Source organism: Rhea americana, unplaced genomic scaffold (genome assembly GCF_003343005.1).
Source record: "Rhea americana isolate MKP2758 unplaced genomic scaffold, rheAme1 scaffold_7, whole genome shotgun sequence".
Taxonomy (NCBI): domain Eukaryota; kingdom Metazoa; phylum Chordata; class Aves; order Rheiformes; family Rheidae; genus Rhea; species Rhea americana.
In genome coordinates, this window is record NW_028186867.1 from 11,234,135 (window position 1) to 11,251,329 (window position 17,195).

Consider the following 17,195-nt stretch of genomic DNA (forward strand, 5'->3'; position numbering starts at 1 on the left):
GGCTCCCTAGCCACTTTTCTCTCTCTTTCTCACTTTTCCTTTTTCCCTAAATCTAGCTCCCCTATGCCTTTTTTTTTTTCCTTGTGAAACCGGGTAAATAGGAAAGCTCCTAGACCTTCACTGAGCTGTGTTCCTCCTTCACAATTTGTTTAAGGTCAATTCAGAAAAAGTCTACAAGAACTGAAATCACAGTAGTGGCTGCAGGAATAGTTATGCTGTAAAGTACTTTGCTTTCTACGGAATAGTTAACCCTGATTTGTTAGAATACCTTCTAAATTGATGATGTGTTGAGGATTCAGGTCCTATTTTCCCRTATGCAGTGTTCTGGTAATGGTCATGGCACTATATTTGTAATAAACTGCCATTCAGCATGAGTAAGGATCCAAAAATATGTCATTTTTTTCCTCTTAGTTTTTATCTTTGGTAATTATGAAGGATAGGTAGCAGTGTGCAACAGCTCAGGCTTTTAGGGACCTAGACACACACTTAGTGTGTCTATATGAATATCTGACACAGATGGTAAATAAAATAGCAAGTCAGTTTGACACTCTGACAGCAAATTTTCTTGCTAGTGGAAAGGGTAAATGCACATTTTGAATTGCAGGAAGCACCCATCGTAGCCAAAGGATGCTTTCCTACCAATATCATTTGGCACAAGAAAGACACATTATTTTGCAATTCTAACTTGCACAGTAYATGAGCATGAGGTGAATCAGCATATCACTATTTCACTATGGTTTTCAGGCTGCCTTTATTCTTTCTTTTCACAGAAAGAATATCTRGCAGAGGCATAATCTGATATTTTGCGATGGGGCTTTTAATGACTTCTGTTTCTGAAACACAGCAGTTGAGTGAATATRCTAAAATTTAAGTGCACTTTACGCTCTCTGGACTATATCCTGCATTTAGCTCATGTTCAAGAGGACATTAGGCTGAGACTTTTTGAAATCTCTATTTCATTTTAGTCAATAGASAGAGTTTAATGCACAATGTGAATGAAGGGGATGCTTGAATATGAATAAAAAATGCAAACAAAAGCAGCTATAGTTCTCTCTCCTTCCCTCATTTCATCGATTTAAAGCTTTTTTTATGGTAATAAGCATCRAGCCACTGCAATGCACTATGGATAGAAAAACTAAGTCTTTCAAGTCATTTCCTTGCATATAATTCATAGAAGGAGGACTGAATCCTGGAGTCARATCAGTTTTAATTATTCCTAAATAATCTGATTCAGGACCATTTCTATACTTAAATTCATTACTTCAGGCTCTGCATTTAAATTGAATGGACAGCTTAAGCTGTAAAATCTGTTGTCTTGAATGTTCTTCAGGATTCTCCTTTTCTAAGATCCATGTATTTAAGTTGCAGTCCTTAACAAAGATGCCTGGAATAGGGGTTATTCCCTGGCACCAATGAACAGCACYGCTGGCTGCTGTGATTCCCGGAGCTCTCCATACAGCACTGCAATGCCTCGTCACGCAAGACACAGTTGTAGTACCACAAAAATAGAACATCTATCAATTACGGTTGAGGAGACAAAACCTCTGTATATAATTCAGACAAAATCTCCTGCACGTATAGAATCCAGTAGTAGGAAAAGGGACATGAGGTGCAGGRAGAGGTGATGGATTGAGAACTTACTTACCACGCAGGAAGACGATAGATATTACYGTTAAAGCCAGACTAACACTGCAGAATGATTATGCAGAGATTTTTCTTGGTTCTATACAGGCTTCAGTTTTGTTTTCTCTTCTTCAGGTCTTGAATTGTTTTTTTTKTTGTTGTTGTTGTTGTCATGCTGACCCGTAAGAGTTATCATTACCTGAAATAAATAAAAAGGAACAGGAAATGCAGTATGCTTGGTGCACTAAAGGTTTGAGTTTTTCATCTCTCAACATTTTGTTTTTCAAATTACTGTATTCCCAGTAGCACAGCAAAAATCATTTGCCTTAATGCAATTGCTAACAATCATGATATCAACACAAACCTCTGTTTGTTCATATGTTGAGCTCATTGAATAAAGCAGCTTATCATTTATCTGTGTAGAAGCTTTTAATTAGTTTTCTGAATTTACTCCAGAGATTAATGGATAGATAATATTAAATACATGCTTTATTGTTTTCGTTTCTTTATTGAGATATCTGAATTTGTATGCCRATCCAACTTTGATCTTTTACTCTCTCTCTGCACTAATAACTGTAAGATATTTGACTGCAAACAAACTCCTGTGTAAAAATTCCAGCAGTCCGTTGCAATAGTTTACAAAGGCGGTGGAGGAGGGGGAGGCTGTAATTTAGGGCTCCACTCTCTCGAGGATTATAAACCGTGCTCAGAAAAGACCCTTTTGCACCGGTGGCTCATGCTGGTGCTTTTCAAGGCTTCCAGTGGGCAGRCGGGTGCTCCGGCGGCGCCAGCCCCGGCGTGCTGCCCCCCGCCTGGCCCATCCGCCCCTCTGCCTGGTGCTGAGCCCTCTTCCCAGGCCAGGTTTCCCCCCCCACCACCACCCCAACCTGCTTCACCGCATCTGCGTTCGCCTTGCCCAAGGGACATTTTTGCGGCAAGCTCACAGCTGCCCCTACACAAGATGACCGGGTTTGCAAGTACCCCAGAAGAAGAGCTGCCGTTGTGGTGCAGGGAACGTGTCCCCTTCTTGCCAGGCAAAGACAGCAAGCCCAGGCTCCTGAAATCCTCTTTGCTCTTCTCCTTTTTTTCTTTCATTCTCCCCTGCCTTGGGGGAATGTGCACCTTCACAGTGTGGATAAAAGGGAATGGAAATCCTATGTAAACAGCACATCACTTTTATTAAAAAGAGTGCCCTGTGTAAATATAAAGTTCAACGTTACAGTTTTGTTGGCCCAGTAGGAGGAGGACTAAAAATGCTTATTAGCGGGTTTAAAAGCAGGAGTTCAGTTATATTAGCTACAAAAATATAATTATCATAATTAAGATTGCAAAGCACTAATGAAGATCTTTAATAATTATCCTTTCTCCTTAGAGATTCACTTTGCAAAACCTGATTTGAATTTTACATCACACTGAAGAATCTTTATCGCTGTAAAATGGGAACCACCGGTAGCATGCTGAAGCGGAGAGCAGCGGCACCCAGCACCAYGGCTGGAGTGACCCTCAGCCCACGATAGGAGGGACCCGCGGCCGTAAATTCGCGAGACACGGTGCAAAACACGGGTGCGACCTTGGCTTGGTGCTGCGTCCGAACGCTCGGCCAGGGTATGGACACGGGCTTGGACTCGGACGTAAAACTGGGGGACCAAGGCCAGGCAGCGCCCAGCCACACAGTGCCATGCAAGCAGCCGGGCTGTGTATCTCTAGGCTTTGCGGTGCCCAAAAGGGCTCTGAGCTCACTGCACCCTCCTGCCTCGGTCTTGTCAAAAATAACCTTAAAACCCCATAGATGACAGGGTTCACCAGCAAGGGAGACAGCAAGCCGTGCCGAGAAATASTTCATGTGGACACAGGCTTACAGAGTCCCTCCTGAGAGAGGAAAGAGGCAGCAAGTTGTCAAAATCAGATGACAACAAATTGTCCRTTTAAAAATATCTCCCCAAAACAGCTTTTCATGATTCATCTCCCCAGATGATTAAATATTTAGTTCTGCTGACAAGAATATGATAGTTACTATAGAGCAGAAAATTTAGTGCAGTGTGTGAGTTATAAGCAGATACGTTATCAAGCTGTTAACACAAAAGTGATAGGATTATTGACGCTGATATCTRTATTTATTTTTGTATATTGTATGCGGATTTTTTCCCCTGTATCACAGCAGATTTAGGCCACAGCTTTGCCTTTTGCACAGGAAAGGAAGCTCTTGCCTTCTTGCAGGCTCTGTGCAAAGGCTATAGCACTTCCCTCTGCGCCTCCTACCTCCCGCTCCCATCYGTGGGAATTGCTGGGGCTGCCATGGGCATCACCACACTGGGACACCCAGGCTGGAGGAGTTGGGCATGGAGTATAAGGACACRGGTGGCCAAGGTGAGCACTTGCCACTGGGCTTGAGTCCCAGTCTGCTGCTGAGGCCAGGGCCCACCAGCACCTAGGGTCTTGCTGGGTCATGCAATGTAGGGGGAGAGGATGACACAGGAAGGACAACACAGCTCCCATGGGGCAGAGAGAAGGCCAGGCCACTGAGAGAAGATGATCCTTCACCCCCAGGTTCTGCTCAGTCTAGAGAGAGTTACCACATGAGGCTAGACATCAAAACACCTATGCCTTCAGAGAAATAGGGCATCTCACTGGGTTTCTGGTGTGCTTTCTCCTTTCTTTGCAAAAACATGTGGTCTCATATTTCAGCATCTTATGTATGGAGTGAACACCATTGCAGCTGGTGGAAAYTCTGATTGTACAGTCAAATATTCAAAATTCCCATAGATATTTAACAAATAAATAAAAATGTAGGGGGAAATGAACTTGTTTCAGCTCCTGAATATCTTGCTTTGTACTTTAGTGCAACTGTAGCCTGTTTAATTGGATGGAAAGGATTAAAASGATCTTGTCAAGGCTATTGCTGACAGAAAGAAAAGAGAGCAACTTTGACAACAGTCCCATCTAGAAAGACTGATTTTCTGCTTGTGTTTTCCAGGTAGTTCATGCCAAACAAAACAAAAATTTGTTGAGTTTTTGTCAAATAGATGTTTAAAGCATTTTACTCACATATTCWGCCAAAGTGCATGTGCTGGCTGAGCATTTGACTGTCATAAAATTGTATGTCAGATGTTGTATTATTCTACTTATTTAAATATTTGCAGAAGCAAATAAACTTTAATATGTTTTTACAACTAAGGATACTTTATAACTGAGACCCAAGATTTCAGAGCTAATAATTACAAAATCATCTGTGCAGCTCTACCTCAATGTTTAGACCTCGAGTTTGCAAATATATATATATATATATACATGAGGGACTTCTTATAGCAGTGTAGAGTTAAGCATATTTACAGTCTTTGTACATTCAGGACTTCTGATACTATGAGGATTAAAGTTTTATAAATACCTAAAACAGATTAAGAACATGGGAGGAGAGAGAGAAAAATATAAATTTTTGCAGTCGAGGGCCATTCTCAGGAGACGTATTTTTCRTCTTCTTTTTTTGGTAATTCTATTACAAAGTGAATATGCTTTCAAATCAGTGTCTAAAACTGACATGACAGACACATGACACATAGACATACAATGTTAAGATGCGTGTCTCACGTTCCTTTCTCCTAGACAGCAGGTTTATAGAGCAGGAGGGATGTCAGCATAGGGGAGACAGTGCTATTCACAGCACGGAAGAGCAAAACATAGTAAAGTAGGTTCCAGGCACATATATAATGTAGGAACTCATTCAAGGGGACTGGTATGCTCAGGATGTTCCTGATGGTAGCTAGCTCACAATATCCAGAAGTGACACCAGGCATTAGCACAGTGTAACAGGACACACTGCTGACAGGAACCCAGTGGTACTGGGGTTCCTACAAAGCCCTGGAATCACAGGATAATTCAAGTTAGAAGGGACTTTGGGATATCTCACATCCATCCTTCAAGGCTAGGCCATCTCTTAGGTCGGGCCAGGTTGCCCAGGACCTCATCCAGTTAGGTCTTGAAAACCTCCAAGGACAGAGACTGCTCAGACTCCTTGGCGACCTGCTCCCCTGCCTGACCATCCTCATCAGCAAAAAAGACTTTCCCATGCATCTCTATGAGGAGCCCATCTCCACCTCCTCAGTGAGCCCTTGTAGATGCTGGGGGGTTATTCAGTGCCCCCAAAGCCTTCCTTTCCCCACACTGAGTAAGCCCAAGCTCCACAAGCCTCTCTTCACAGGGTAAGTGCTCCAGCCCCAAACATCTTGGTGGACCTCTGTTGGACTTGTTCTAGTTTATCGATTTCTTTCCTGTTTGGAGAGGAGGGGGACTAAAACTGGATGTGGTATTCTAGATATGGTGTAATGAGTGCTAAGTAGAGGGGGATAATCCCTTCCTTCAGTCTGCTGGCTGCAGTCCTGTTGAGACAGCCCAAGATACTGCTGGCAATCTTCCTCACAAGGACACACTGCTGGCTCACATTCAGCTTGCTGTTTGCCAGGACCCCCAGAGTCTTTTCCATAGAGCTATTCCTCAGACCATCCGTCCCCAGCCTCTGTCATTGCTGGGGGTCTTACTTCCATGGTGCAGGACTTGGCATTCGTCTTCACTGAATTTCATGAGATTTCTGTTAGTSCAGTCCTTCAGCCCACCTGGGTCCTTCCAATGAYAGCCCTGCCTTTGAGCATGAAGGCAATGTAAGTGACATCCACCACTCCCCCTCCATCCACAGACCTAATCAGGCAATCAGGTTGGTCAGGCACGATTTACTATTCATAAATCTATTCTGACTGTTCCCTGTCACCTTCCCCTTCATGTGCCCAGAGATGTACTCCAAGAGGACTCTCCATGATTTCCCAGAGACTGAAGTGAGGCTGACTGATCTATTGATCCCTGAATCATCCCTTTGGCCTTTTTTGAAGGCAACATTTGCCTTTATGCAGTCATCAGAGACCTTCCCTAATCTTCACCTTCAAAGACCCTTCAAAGATRAGAGAGCAGCCAGCTCTCACAGCGCTCGAGGATACAGCCCATTGGGTCCCCTGGACTTATCTGGGTCAAGCCCCCTCCAGTTTCCTGACTCAACTGTCATCCAATGCWGGTCAGTCCTCTCCTCCTTGACCCTCATCTCTAAGCACAGAGGCCTGCAAGGCCTTGCTGGTAATGACTGAGGCAAAGAAAGCATTGAGTACCTCAGCCCTCTTTGGGTTTGCTGTGACTAACACACCCTGCTGCAGCAATGGTCCCACATTTTCCTTGTTCAGCCTTTTACTGCCRAGGTAGCAGCAAAAACTCTTCTTGTTGCCCTTGACATCTCTTGCAAGTGATAGTTGTAGCTGAGCCTTGGCTTTGCTGACACCATCCCTTCCCATCCTATAGAATTATGAATGTTTGGCTGTGCACCCTAGTTTTGTAATGGTCCCAATTCTCCTGCCCTCATGGGAGTAGCACATTGCCTGGCTTTGCGTCGTTTTGTAAGGAGTGAGAAATAAATATGCCAAACTAGTAATAATTCAGCCTTTAATTGCCCCATGTCACRGTTCCTGTGCTAAAATACACCCATTAATTCCAGTGTACTAGACATGTTTGGTAAAAGTCCTGCTTCTTGCAGGCACCATCCTTCCTCCCAGAGGAACACGCTTTCCCTCGCAAAGGCAGCAGTGGTCTGAGCTGCCATTAGGTGCCCTATGACAAGCCTAGGTGCTTCATCACCGCAGCTCGTTCAGAAAGAGAGATGGCTGCAAGCAGCCCATTGCAATCACATCAGCCGTTCATCACGCAGAACAATGTTCCTGACCTGACCTACTTTTCCCGTACACCCACGGACCGCTAATCCTGTTTAGCATTGCTGGAAGRGGACGGGCACACCAAGAAGTGCTCCGAGTTACACAGATGGCAGTCTTCGCTGATTAATGTTAGTTTAATTTGTTTGCCTTTCTGTTTCCAGTAGTGAGAGAGGAGCGCAGAGCAGGGCTTGAACCTGGGAATTCCTTTAGTCTAGTCATTGAAGTTTGAATGGCTCTAGTCACTGAGTGATGATAATAAGGAAAGATAATGAGCGTGTATATACTGATCTTCATCAGAGATACCAAGCTGTGTACAAACTTTACACATTGCTCACGAGCTCACGTGACTCTTCTCGCTTACTCTGGCTGTACTCCAGCACAGCTTTGCTGACATCAGCTCTGTTACTCCTGCCTTAAACTGAAGCAAATAGCTCCTTACCTGTAGAGGGTTCACACACAACACATCTAAAAATATAGCCATCACTGAGGTAGCGATGGGGTAGCTGTCCWATAGCATACAGCAATAGGCACAATGTTTCTGACCTATGGGAAAGAATAACTTTTTCCACTACATGGGAATAATGTAAAGAATAGTACCAGGAGATATTATGAGAGTTTACATCTCTTCATTGTAATCCCATAACACTCAAGTGCTTTATCAGTGAACGTTTCATTGCCATCCTCAGTTCAGAAGAGTGGACCATTAACATATGTCAAATTCCACCRTTTTCATTGTCTCCATTTGGATTTTTTTAGGAGTTGGTTGCTTTAAGCCACTTACAAACTACAGATTYATTGTAAATAAAAAACATGAAGGTTAGAATAATAACTGTTCAATTGAAATGATCAATAAGATGCATTTAATAAAACATTAGTCTTTTTGTATATTCAATTATTGTCTACTAATTGTTTGGTAATCACCAGATTCTAGGTGATTTTTACTGTAATGCTTTTTCTGTAAGAAACATTCTGTGTTTTCCAAAGTCCGTATCTAAAGCAGTGCAACAAGTTATCTGCTAAGATAATAACTTCACAAAGTCCAAAAATTTTCTCCAAAAGTTTTCTTCTTCTTCTTCTCTTCCCATGCTTTTTTTTCTTTTTCTTTTCTTTCTTTTTTCTTTTTTTTTTTTTGGAACACACCAAACATCCTCTTACCTAGTATAAATAAAATGTAGCAAATTATTGAGAACAGGAAGACTAAGTTACACACTGCCAGGCAAAAATAATCCTAATGCTAATGCTAGACACTTACCATGCAACTAGATTTTTTACTTTGCTTGTAAAAATAGTAATTCCCATAGCAATTTAAGTATTACATGACCTGCGGTAACTGCAGACTGTCATTCTCCTTTTGAAAAATCACAGTCCCKTCTCAAATAGCAGTGTAGATCATAAAGAAAGTGATTTTTCACTTTTAGTTTCCATTTTCCCAAGGTTACTGTGTTTACATTTAAATCAATTTTAATTTGTATGGGTGAGATTATGCTGTATTTAGCTATGGGCTCTGTTATGTTACTGTAACAATTCATAGGTTTATATCTGAAAAATAAGCATGGAGGGATGCATTTCTGATTTGACTTGCCTATGAATCTGTTGACTTATTCTGATCATATTTATACAGACCCGTCCTGCGTCTCTACATACGAAACACCTCATGAGTGCTACACACACCTGAGAGCTTCATCCRTGCCAGAGGGATGTGGGATGAGGAGTCCAAAGCGGTCCCTTTTTGCCTCTCGCATTGCGGCCTTTCCTCTCATGTCCTGCATGCTAATCTTTCTCTTTGCCCAACAGCAAGCATTTGAAGGGAAATGCTCTGTGTTGGTGCATTTTACCCCTCTTTGGAGCAAAGGGGATGCAGCTGCGGGTACCAGCCACAGCCATGGTCCCCAGTGCTGCTAAGTGCCTGCTCAACCTTGAATCATACTTGATACACATGAGGTCCTGTTGTTTGTTTTCCATCCCTWCACTCACGGGTGGATCCAGCCTTCAAATCCCAATAGACTGAACACAACCGTGTGCCTCCTTTGGGCTGCTGCACTCATCAGCAGCAGCCTTTTTCCTCCCTTTCCATGGGGAGAAGAAGGGTAACTCCTCCCACCGAGGCAGTGCTCAGCCCCTGGCAGAGATCAGACGTGGCAGGGATGGGCTCTGAGCGCTGCGTCTGGGGCATGTGGGGATGTATCCACTTGCTGCTTTTTCTTTGTCCCCCATCTCAGAGGCAGCAGCTGCTGGGGAGGCTCTGCCCAGGAAGCAGATGTTAGCACAAGACATTTCTTCCCAGAGCCCGAATTTTCCTTACAAYCCTTGCCAGCGCTCTGTCTGTGGCAGGACTGCTCTCCAGGTGCAATACCATCATCTTTACTTAGCATGGTGGTATTGTACCAGCATGCTCAGTGGTCTCACCCAAGGARGTGTGAGACCTCCACCTGAGGGAGGGCTCAGGCATATGCATATCAGGGTGGGCAGTGACGTCAGGGCATGGTCGAGGGAGRCACTTCTGTCCCCAGGACTGCATGATGTGCCCTGGACGGGATGAGTAGCTCAACACCCCAAAAGGCCTGCAGGACAGGGGCAGCAGCTATCCCAGCACTTGTGAGAGGCAAGGGGAGGCAGAGCCTGGCTTTCGTGGCCAGGAGCACAAATATCATGATTTCTCACCAGGCTTCCCCAAGCGTAACCTGGGATCTCTAGGAGAGATTTATGTCTTGGTCTTTGTCATGATCGACAGGGATTTAATTAGGCTGAGTTAACTGAGAATGATTGAAAGTTCATGTTAAATGCCAGGCTGATTTGTAGGAACTGAGATTAGCTGGCCACAGAGCATCTTTGTGGGAAATCAACAGCTGATAATTTACATTTGAATGTCRCTCATTTGGTAATGTAGCCTTATAACCACTAAAACAGTAAGGAGGGAAACCAGCCTAGCAGACACAGATGAGCTCACTGAAAAATGTGTTTCAAGTGCAGCATAAGGTGATCAGGGCCAGATGAATTTTACAGCGCAAGTTCTGTGTCCACTGGGAATAGACTATCAAAATAAACATGTGCAACTTTTCTTCTGGAGAGTCCCTGGAGTGACCTGGCATTGTGCCTGAATTACTTCTTTCCCAAGCAACTATTCATTCTATGAATGAACATGGGGGGCGGTCATGCTGTAATTCTCCATCTGATACCTAAGCCGGGGATATGTGGTTACCTTTTTACCTATTCATTTCCAGAAAAGCTCATATTAAAAAATAATGGGAAAAAAAGTACTTAAAAATGAACAAAATAAAAAATAAAACATTTTCATGAAAGYGCTAATAATCAATTTCCCATGTACTGTCAGGGTAAAAAAAAATTTTTTTTTGCTTTGCTTATCACACTTAAGGCATACTCGCTGGTCAGAGGACCTATAGCCTGATGGCAGATTTATGGCTTGTCCAAATTCCCCTCYCATAAGGGAAGTACTCTGCGGGATACAACTGGCTAACAGGCCCGGGCCCTGGGACAGAGAGGGGCGATGCTTTGCCAGCAAAAGGAGCCTAGCTAACAACCAGGCTGGCAAGGAGCTGGCCCTCCGTGAGGGGGAGCAATCAGCTGGGGCGCTGCAGCCTGCCCGTGGCTGGTGAGGCTCCCTCGGACCGGGCGTAGTGTTCGGCGTGTCCAGAGGCCCCAGACTTTTGGGTGCAAAGATAGCCCTTTTTGCTTACCTTAYTTCTCATGCTGTGCCATCCTACTTCTTAAACTCTTCTGAAGGCAGGAGCTTGTCTCGGGGTGGGGAGGACTGGAGCCAACCTTTGAAAAACTTGCCATTGGTTTGTTCTGCCCCACTCAGGTGTATCTGTCTTTCTGTGTGTCTGTCTGTCCCAGTACCTTGATGGCAGGAGTACATGGGCTTCCTCTGCCTTATTCCAGGTGGTTCCCATCTTTTTGACTGACCATTTCTTCACTTGTTGTTGATAATGAAGATACTAATGAAGTTCCAAACATGGCTGTTGCTCTTAAACACTCCCCCACTGCGAGTTACGCCATGTGGTGCTGTTACCCTCAGGTTTTCAAATGCCCTTTGTTAGCCTGAAAGAATTGTTCGGATTTGGAGAAACCCTYGTGCTTCTTGTCTTAATGTCATTTTCTTTGCAGGGGAATGGTGGCACAGAGCCAAGGAATTTGCTGTCTGCCTCTGTCATTGTAACGAGCCAGAATTGCATCCTAACCCCCTTGCTGATGGGGGATAAAAGAGTAGATTGCCTTTCTCGTTATTCTGGGCCCTCCCAGCTCAAGGCCTGGGAGGATAATGTGGAGCAAGCAGGTTGCACTAAGSACATACCTAAACTCCATGTCATTGGGCTCTCCTCCAGCACTTAGCCAACATCTGGTGTGGCTTAGGGGAAGGATGACCATACTAGTTAGCAGAAGTTGTATATTCTGATGTATCTATTTTGTCAAGAATAGTTTTAATTGCATATGGTACATATGTACTGGCAAACACTGTTAGCAATGCTCATGGTGCTCTGGAGATTTTGCTGTGTGAGGAGATGGAAGCAAAATGACAATTAGATATTGTCTAACACTAGCAACAGCACAGCGGGTCCTGAATTCGATGTCAGTCAGTGAGAAACCTTGTTTACTGGAAGCTGGCCATGAATCACTGTAAAGGTCTAGCCAAATCCTTGGCAGAACAGACCAGTTAGACCTGTTGCTCTCTTGTCAGGGTAGAGGCTTCCCAACAGTGTAATTCCTTGACAGTTTATAGGGGACMTTTGGAAGCCTCTTTCTGTTAGGTACTGTCTGCCTCACAAAACCAGATGGGGCTAAAAACTACRTAGCATTATCTGCTATTTTGTTATGTATAATAGGATTCAGCAATTTAAATCTGCCAGTCACAGCTAAAAAAGCCAACGTCTCTTTATATTTCCTACTTATATTCCTCCGTTAACAAGTTGAACCCCATTAAGTRGCAGCTTTGCCCTCCAATCAGTAACTTGTAGCTTTTAATCTCTCATTGTGCTTATATTTGATTACAAGTTACAAGTAGTTTCATGTTCTTAATTAACTACTGACTAACGAGCCAGTGTAGTAATACTGTATGGGATCAACTAACAGAAAGACAGAGTTTATCCACTGTTCTCACTATTGATTTTTAATAAAATATTCTTTAGACAGGCAAATTTCTATGTGACTCATATCTGGAAAATACAATGGGCTGAAATAAAGCATAACAATTAACTTCYCTGCTTCCCCCCTCCAATCTTTTTCATATGTCTTACCTTTTGAGGAATCATTACATGAACATTTTATTGATTTTTGAAACTATTATCATTGCATGTCATTATATTGACACTTTGAAAATGATCTTTGGAAATATCTAGAGTTAGTARCAGCATTGAGCTCCTGGTCTGGAAAATATTTGTGTGGCATGCAGCAAATTGCAGCTTCTGTGTTCTGATGTGAGTGTGAGCTGCCAYGAGAGAAGGCAGGTAGCGTACAGCCTTGTCCGCAGGCTGAACAGGGCTGTGTCTCAAGCATCTCTTTCTCATGAGACCATGGAGCAAAAGAGGGGTGGGCAGTGCGCTGGAGGCAAGTGTTTCTGAGGATCTCAGCTTTCAGTTGTGTTGGTCTTGTATTTTTCCCTCTGCTTCGCCTACAYGATTTACTGCTTTAGTTGTTTACTCCATTTGGCTCCGTGGCTCTATGAACACATCTCATGCTCAGAATACTTTATCTTTACAGAATGAACTGCTTGAGCAACTGGACCATAAACCTGATTGCAGGTCAAAACATTTTGGTCAATGCTAGCAAAAGGAGTGAGACTGATGGCCACGGTTCACAGGCAGGGTTAGAGCCAGGGGCTACATCTTCACCTACGCAGCAAATCAAGGCCTGGCAGCTGCTCAGCCACTGAGCACTGGCCATTTTAAGCCTGGGCAGAGATGGAGAAGAGCTGTGTAGGCAGCAGCTTCATTTGTCCTCTCCAAGCTCAGTGCTGGGAGCACCAGGAGGATGGTCTGTCAGCTGTTGTTAGTTATGGAGTGTTTGTTCCTCCATGAGGATATCTGTCCTTTAGGAGCCAGACTTAGGCAGCAGAATTTATGAGGACACTTTGAATTTGGGCTGTAATGCAATGAGGTTGCAACTGTCTCTTTGGTACTCAGATGAGGGCCCTTGAAGGAGGATGAAATGTCTCCCAGCAGGAGGCTTCACATGAGGAGTCCAAGGCATGACCAAGGYTGGCTCCAGTCAATGCACCAGAGACAATAGGTTTGAAATACGGGAGTGCTGAAAATGCCTTTTCAACTTGGGCAGAGAACCTAGCGCCCATCCAGACTGCAGATTTGCAGAGAATAATCCCAGCACTGAAAATCCCCCAAGAGGTGTTTGACTTTTTCTACTGTGTTGGTGTGCTGCGTTGTGTCTGGGGCCTTGATTGCTGGCTGGAGCCCCTGCAAGTTAGTGTGATACTAAGAAATAATATTATCTACAACGGATGTTTCTTAAAATCAAAGACTGTGGCATAAAGCACTGCTGACACATTTATCTGACCTGGATATCATCACTCTGTTATTAAAATGAAATAGAAGCTACTCTGAGAATAACCYGAAAGTAGAGCTAACACAACGACAATTTATAATGACTCTTGCATTCTTTTAACAGAAAAAACTGCTTAGACAATCTAATGGATGAAGATGAGAAAGACAGGGCAAAGAGGTGAGTATTTTTTATTTTATAACTCTCTGTTTACCTTGTGGTGAGCCTGATACTGTTTGTTGCTGCAGAAGCAGTTTATTCATAATTAATTGAACAAAAAGAAAGAGTAGAATAGAGCCAAGCACAACCTGAAAAACTGCCATATCACAGATCACTATTCTCAGCTAGCCTGTAAGAACAAAATAACTTCATTAATGTTTCCTGTGGAAAATGTCAAAGAAGCAAAGGCATTGACTGCTTTTTTTCCTATTACTGCAGAGCACTAGAACTGAAGAACAAGCAGAGTACTCCTGGTTCTATAATACATCACCTAGCCTCCAGAGTGTATAAAACGTGTGGGTTTTTTTATTTACAAAAGACATCCTGCAAAAAAAAAGAAACTTTAAAAAATGATTTTTTAAAAAATTATGATGGTCATTTGTTCAGCTGTGTCTATCTCACAGTAATGAAAACACACAGAAGTTACCTTCCTAACAGAAAAAGACCATTGAAGTGCTGTGTCAACCCGGAACTGGCACAAACATTTATTCACATATATTATTCTCTCCCTGATAAAGTCCCAGTGGATAAGTAGGCAGGAAATTATTGTGGGGTGGAGGGAGAGCATGTTTTGAGGCGTGTTTTGATTTGTGGCAATAAGCTGTAATAACTGTCAAATCTGACTGGCATCTGCAGGGTCACAAAAGCTGCTGGCAAGCTTTTTTTTTCTTTTTTTCTTTCCTTTTTTTTTCCAGAAGCTTTATCAATATTGCAACCTGCAGCTTAATTGCTTTAGAGGGAGCYGTAGGTTGCACGCACTTTTTTCCCTTGGTTCTCTCTAATGAGAGTATTTCCAGTCCAGGCACAACTAGTTGATCCGGTTTCATCTCTTTGGATTCCTTCTCCTCTTCTTTCCTCCCTGCAGCCTTTTCTCACTAATATAGGTCAGCACACGCTGCAACCAAGCTCAACCGTTCTCTTTTGCTCCCTTTTCTGATTTGTGCATGCTCAAGGCCTGCGTTTGATACCGGGAGCAAAGTGCTGACCTCCACTTAGGGCTGTGAGGGATATCTGCTGAGGCAAAGGGTCCGTCAGCCCCTGAAGCCCTGCTGCTACCGTCTCTGGGGAAGCCTTCATGCGCCTGAGACTTCCCAAACAGAGAGCTATGGGCACGCAGTACAGCGAGCACGGCTGTGCCAAACCAGCTGTAAATAACATAGACATCTGTGGACAGGGGAGGAGGTGGATTCGGGGAAGGGATGCCTCAYGCCACATTGCATCGCAAAAGGATGCATCTTCAGAGACGGGATATYGCAGCTGAAGGTGCCACAGTGAGCGAGGAGCGCTGTGAAATGTGAATTTCTGGTGCACGAAACACAAAATCAAAGACATGGAAAGTAGAAGAAGGAAGCCCACGTATAGTTTCCTTCATTCTTCACACAGCTAAGACCTGATTATTTTCAAAATATTTCTGAGCTAATTGTCAGAAAAATGGATTAAATGCATACATATAGGACAAGGATAAGATAATACATATCTTCCCTATCAATGGTTTTCATCACCATCTGGTATGATTTTTATTCTGTTTGCTCAGCAAGGGATTTTTTTGTGATACCCTGGGGCAGGCCTATATCAAGGTGGACAGAGAAACAGTAACTTTTAAAATGAAAAAAAGAAAACAGCTTCTTTATATTTTAATTTAGTTACATTTTGCTTTTTATAGATGAACCTAAATTTGAAATTCATTTTGAAATCATGAGAGGCTATATGAAGGTCTAAAATTGCTATAATATATTAAACCCATTTCAATTCCACTAAAAATAATCAAAAGCTACGTGTTTTCTCCCCAAGCTTTGAAGAAAGTCAAACCTGGGAGAAGCCATTGGCTAAACGTTTTGCTGTTGTTTGTTGAAAACTGATGGCTCCCATCTGTCATGTGTTGCAGGGGAAGCACTTGGTTTTATTTTGTTCAGTCTAAGGAACAGGTCCCTAACAGCTAAGAAACCAAAGAAGGGGTAAGAAAACMCGGGGAAAAAGTTTTCTGCTCTCATTTTATGAGTAAAAGTTGATGAGACTGGAATCTAACTCTTTGGGGAGGGACCCAAGCCTGGAGCTGGATTTCTCAAGCCCCAAGTGTGACCAGCCACCCTCATATTTATTACGTGCTTCAATTTATTGCGCACGTTCGGTTTGTATTATACAGACGTGCTGCCTCAAGAGCRAGGCGCCTGGGCTCAGATTCCCCCGATTCACCTTTAGGCGCCTGATTGCGAGTGCCAAAGGAAGTCAAGGCTGAGAAGAACCAGCGTCTTAAGCRCGCCAGCATCGTTAAGGCCTTCCAGGATGGCGATTAAAGCACCCGCCGCAGAGCCCAAGTCACGGGCTGCCCGTGGCGGGGGCAGAGCCGTGTTTCCTTCTCCCTGGAGAGCCCGAGCTGCGGGCAAGGGCAGCCTCAGGGCATCACCGCCCCATCTGCTGACCCCGAGCCGTTGTACTGCAAAGCACCCGTTGGGGAGGAGACCAGAGGGAGGCCCCGAGATAGGCAAATTTTTGTAGTTTATTGAMTACAAGCGGATGGTTAGGTGTGAGAGGAGCTGCTCCTTGCAGAAGAAGGAAGTTTTTAAAGCAAAATAGCCTTTGATATATTACCTGTGGTGGGAACAGGGGCCACACTCTCCCAAGGRGAGGCATCTGAACTCTGAACCTTCGCCAAGGGATTATTATTTAGCCAAGCTGTATTGCTCTTCCTTCAGGGAACTGCTGTTTTAGAGCCCTGGTCTGCTGCAATTCATTCCCATAACGCTCTACCTAACTTCACTCCRAAGCCCCAAGGCTTAAAATCTAGGTATGGTGGCACCAAGCCTGAAAGCGTCTAATACTTCTTTGAGATCTCCATCTTCTGGAGACAGAAATAATATGAATTCTTTGGCTCTGCACAAGGCTTACTTTGTTTYATAAATGTATTAATTTAAAACAAAAAGCATACTCTGTGAACTCTTTTCTCTCACCTTCTTTTCTTTTTGTTTGCTTTTACTAACAGAAAATTATTTGGAAATATATTTTTTGCAGTTTAATTGAATTCCAAATTCCAACCAAAACCAGCCTGAAGTGACACAGGAGAAAGCATTTAATAAATTAGAACTAACATTTGCCATTTTTCAC

General features: G+C 43.5%; 1 protein-coding gene across 1 annotated transcript in view; it reads left to right on the top strand.

Annotated features, from left to right (window-relative positions):
- Positions 1-17,195, top strand: part of NPAS2 (neuronal PAS domain protein 2) — a 103,649-nt gene that overhangs the window by 38,084 nt on the left and 48,370 nt on the right. The window contains exon 2 of the mRNA XM_085321609.1: positions 14,001-14,054. Within this exon, the coding sequence (XP_085177735.1) occupies positions 14,001-14,054 (54 nt within the window). The remainder of the gene's footprint in view (positions 1-14,000; positions 14,055-17,195) is intronic.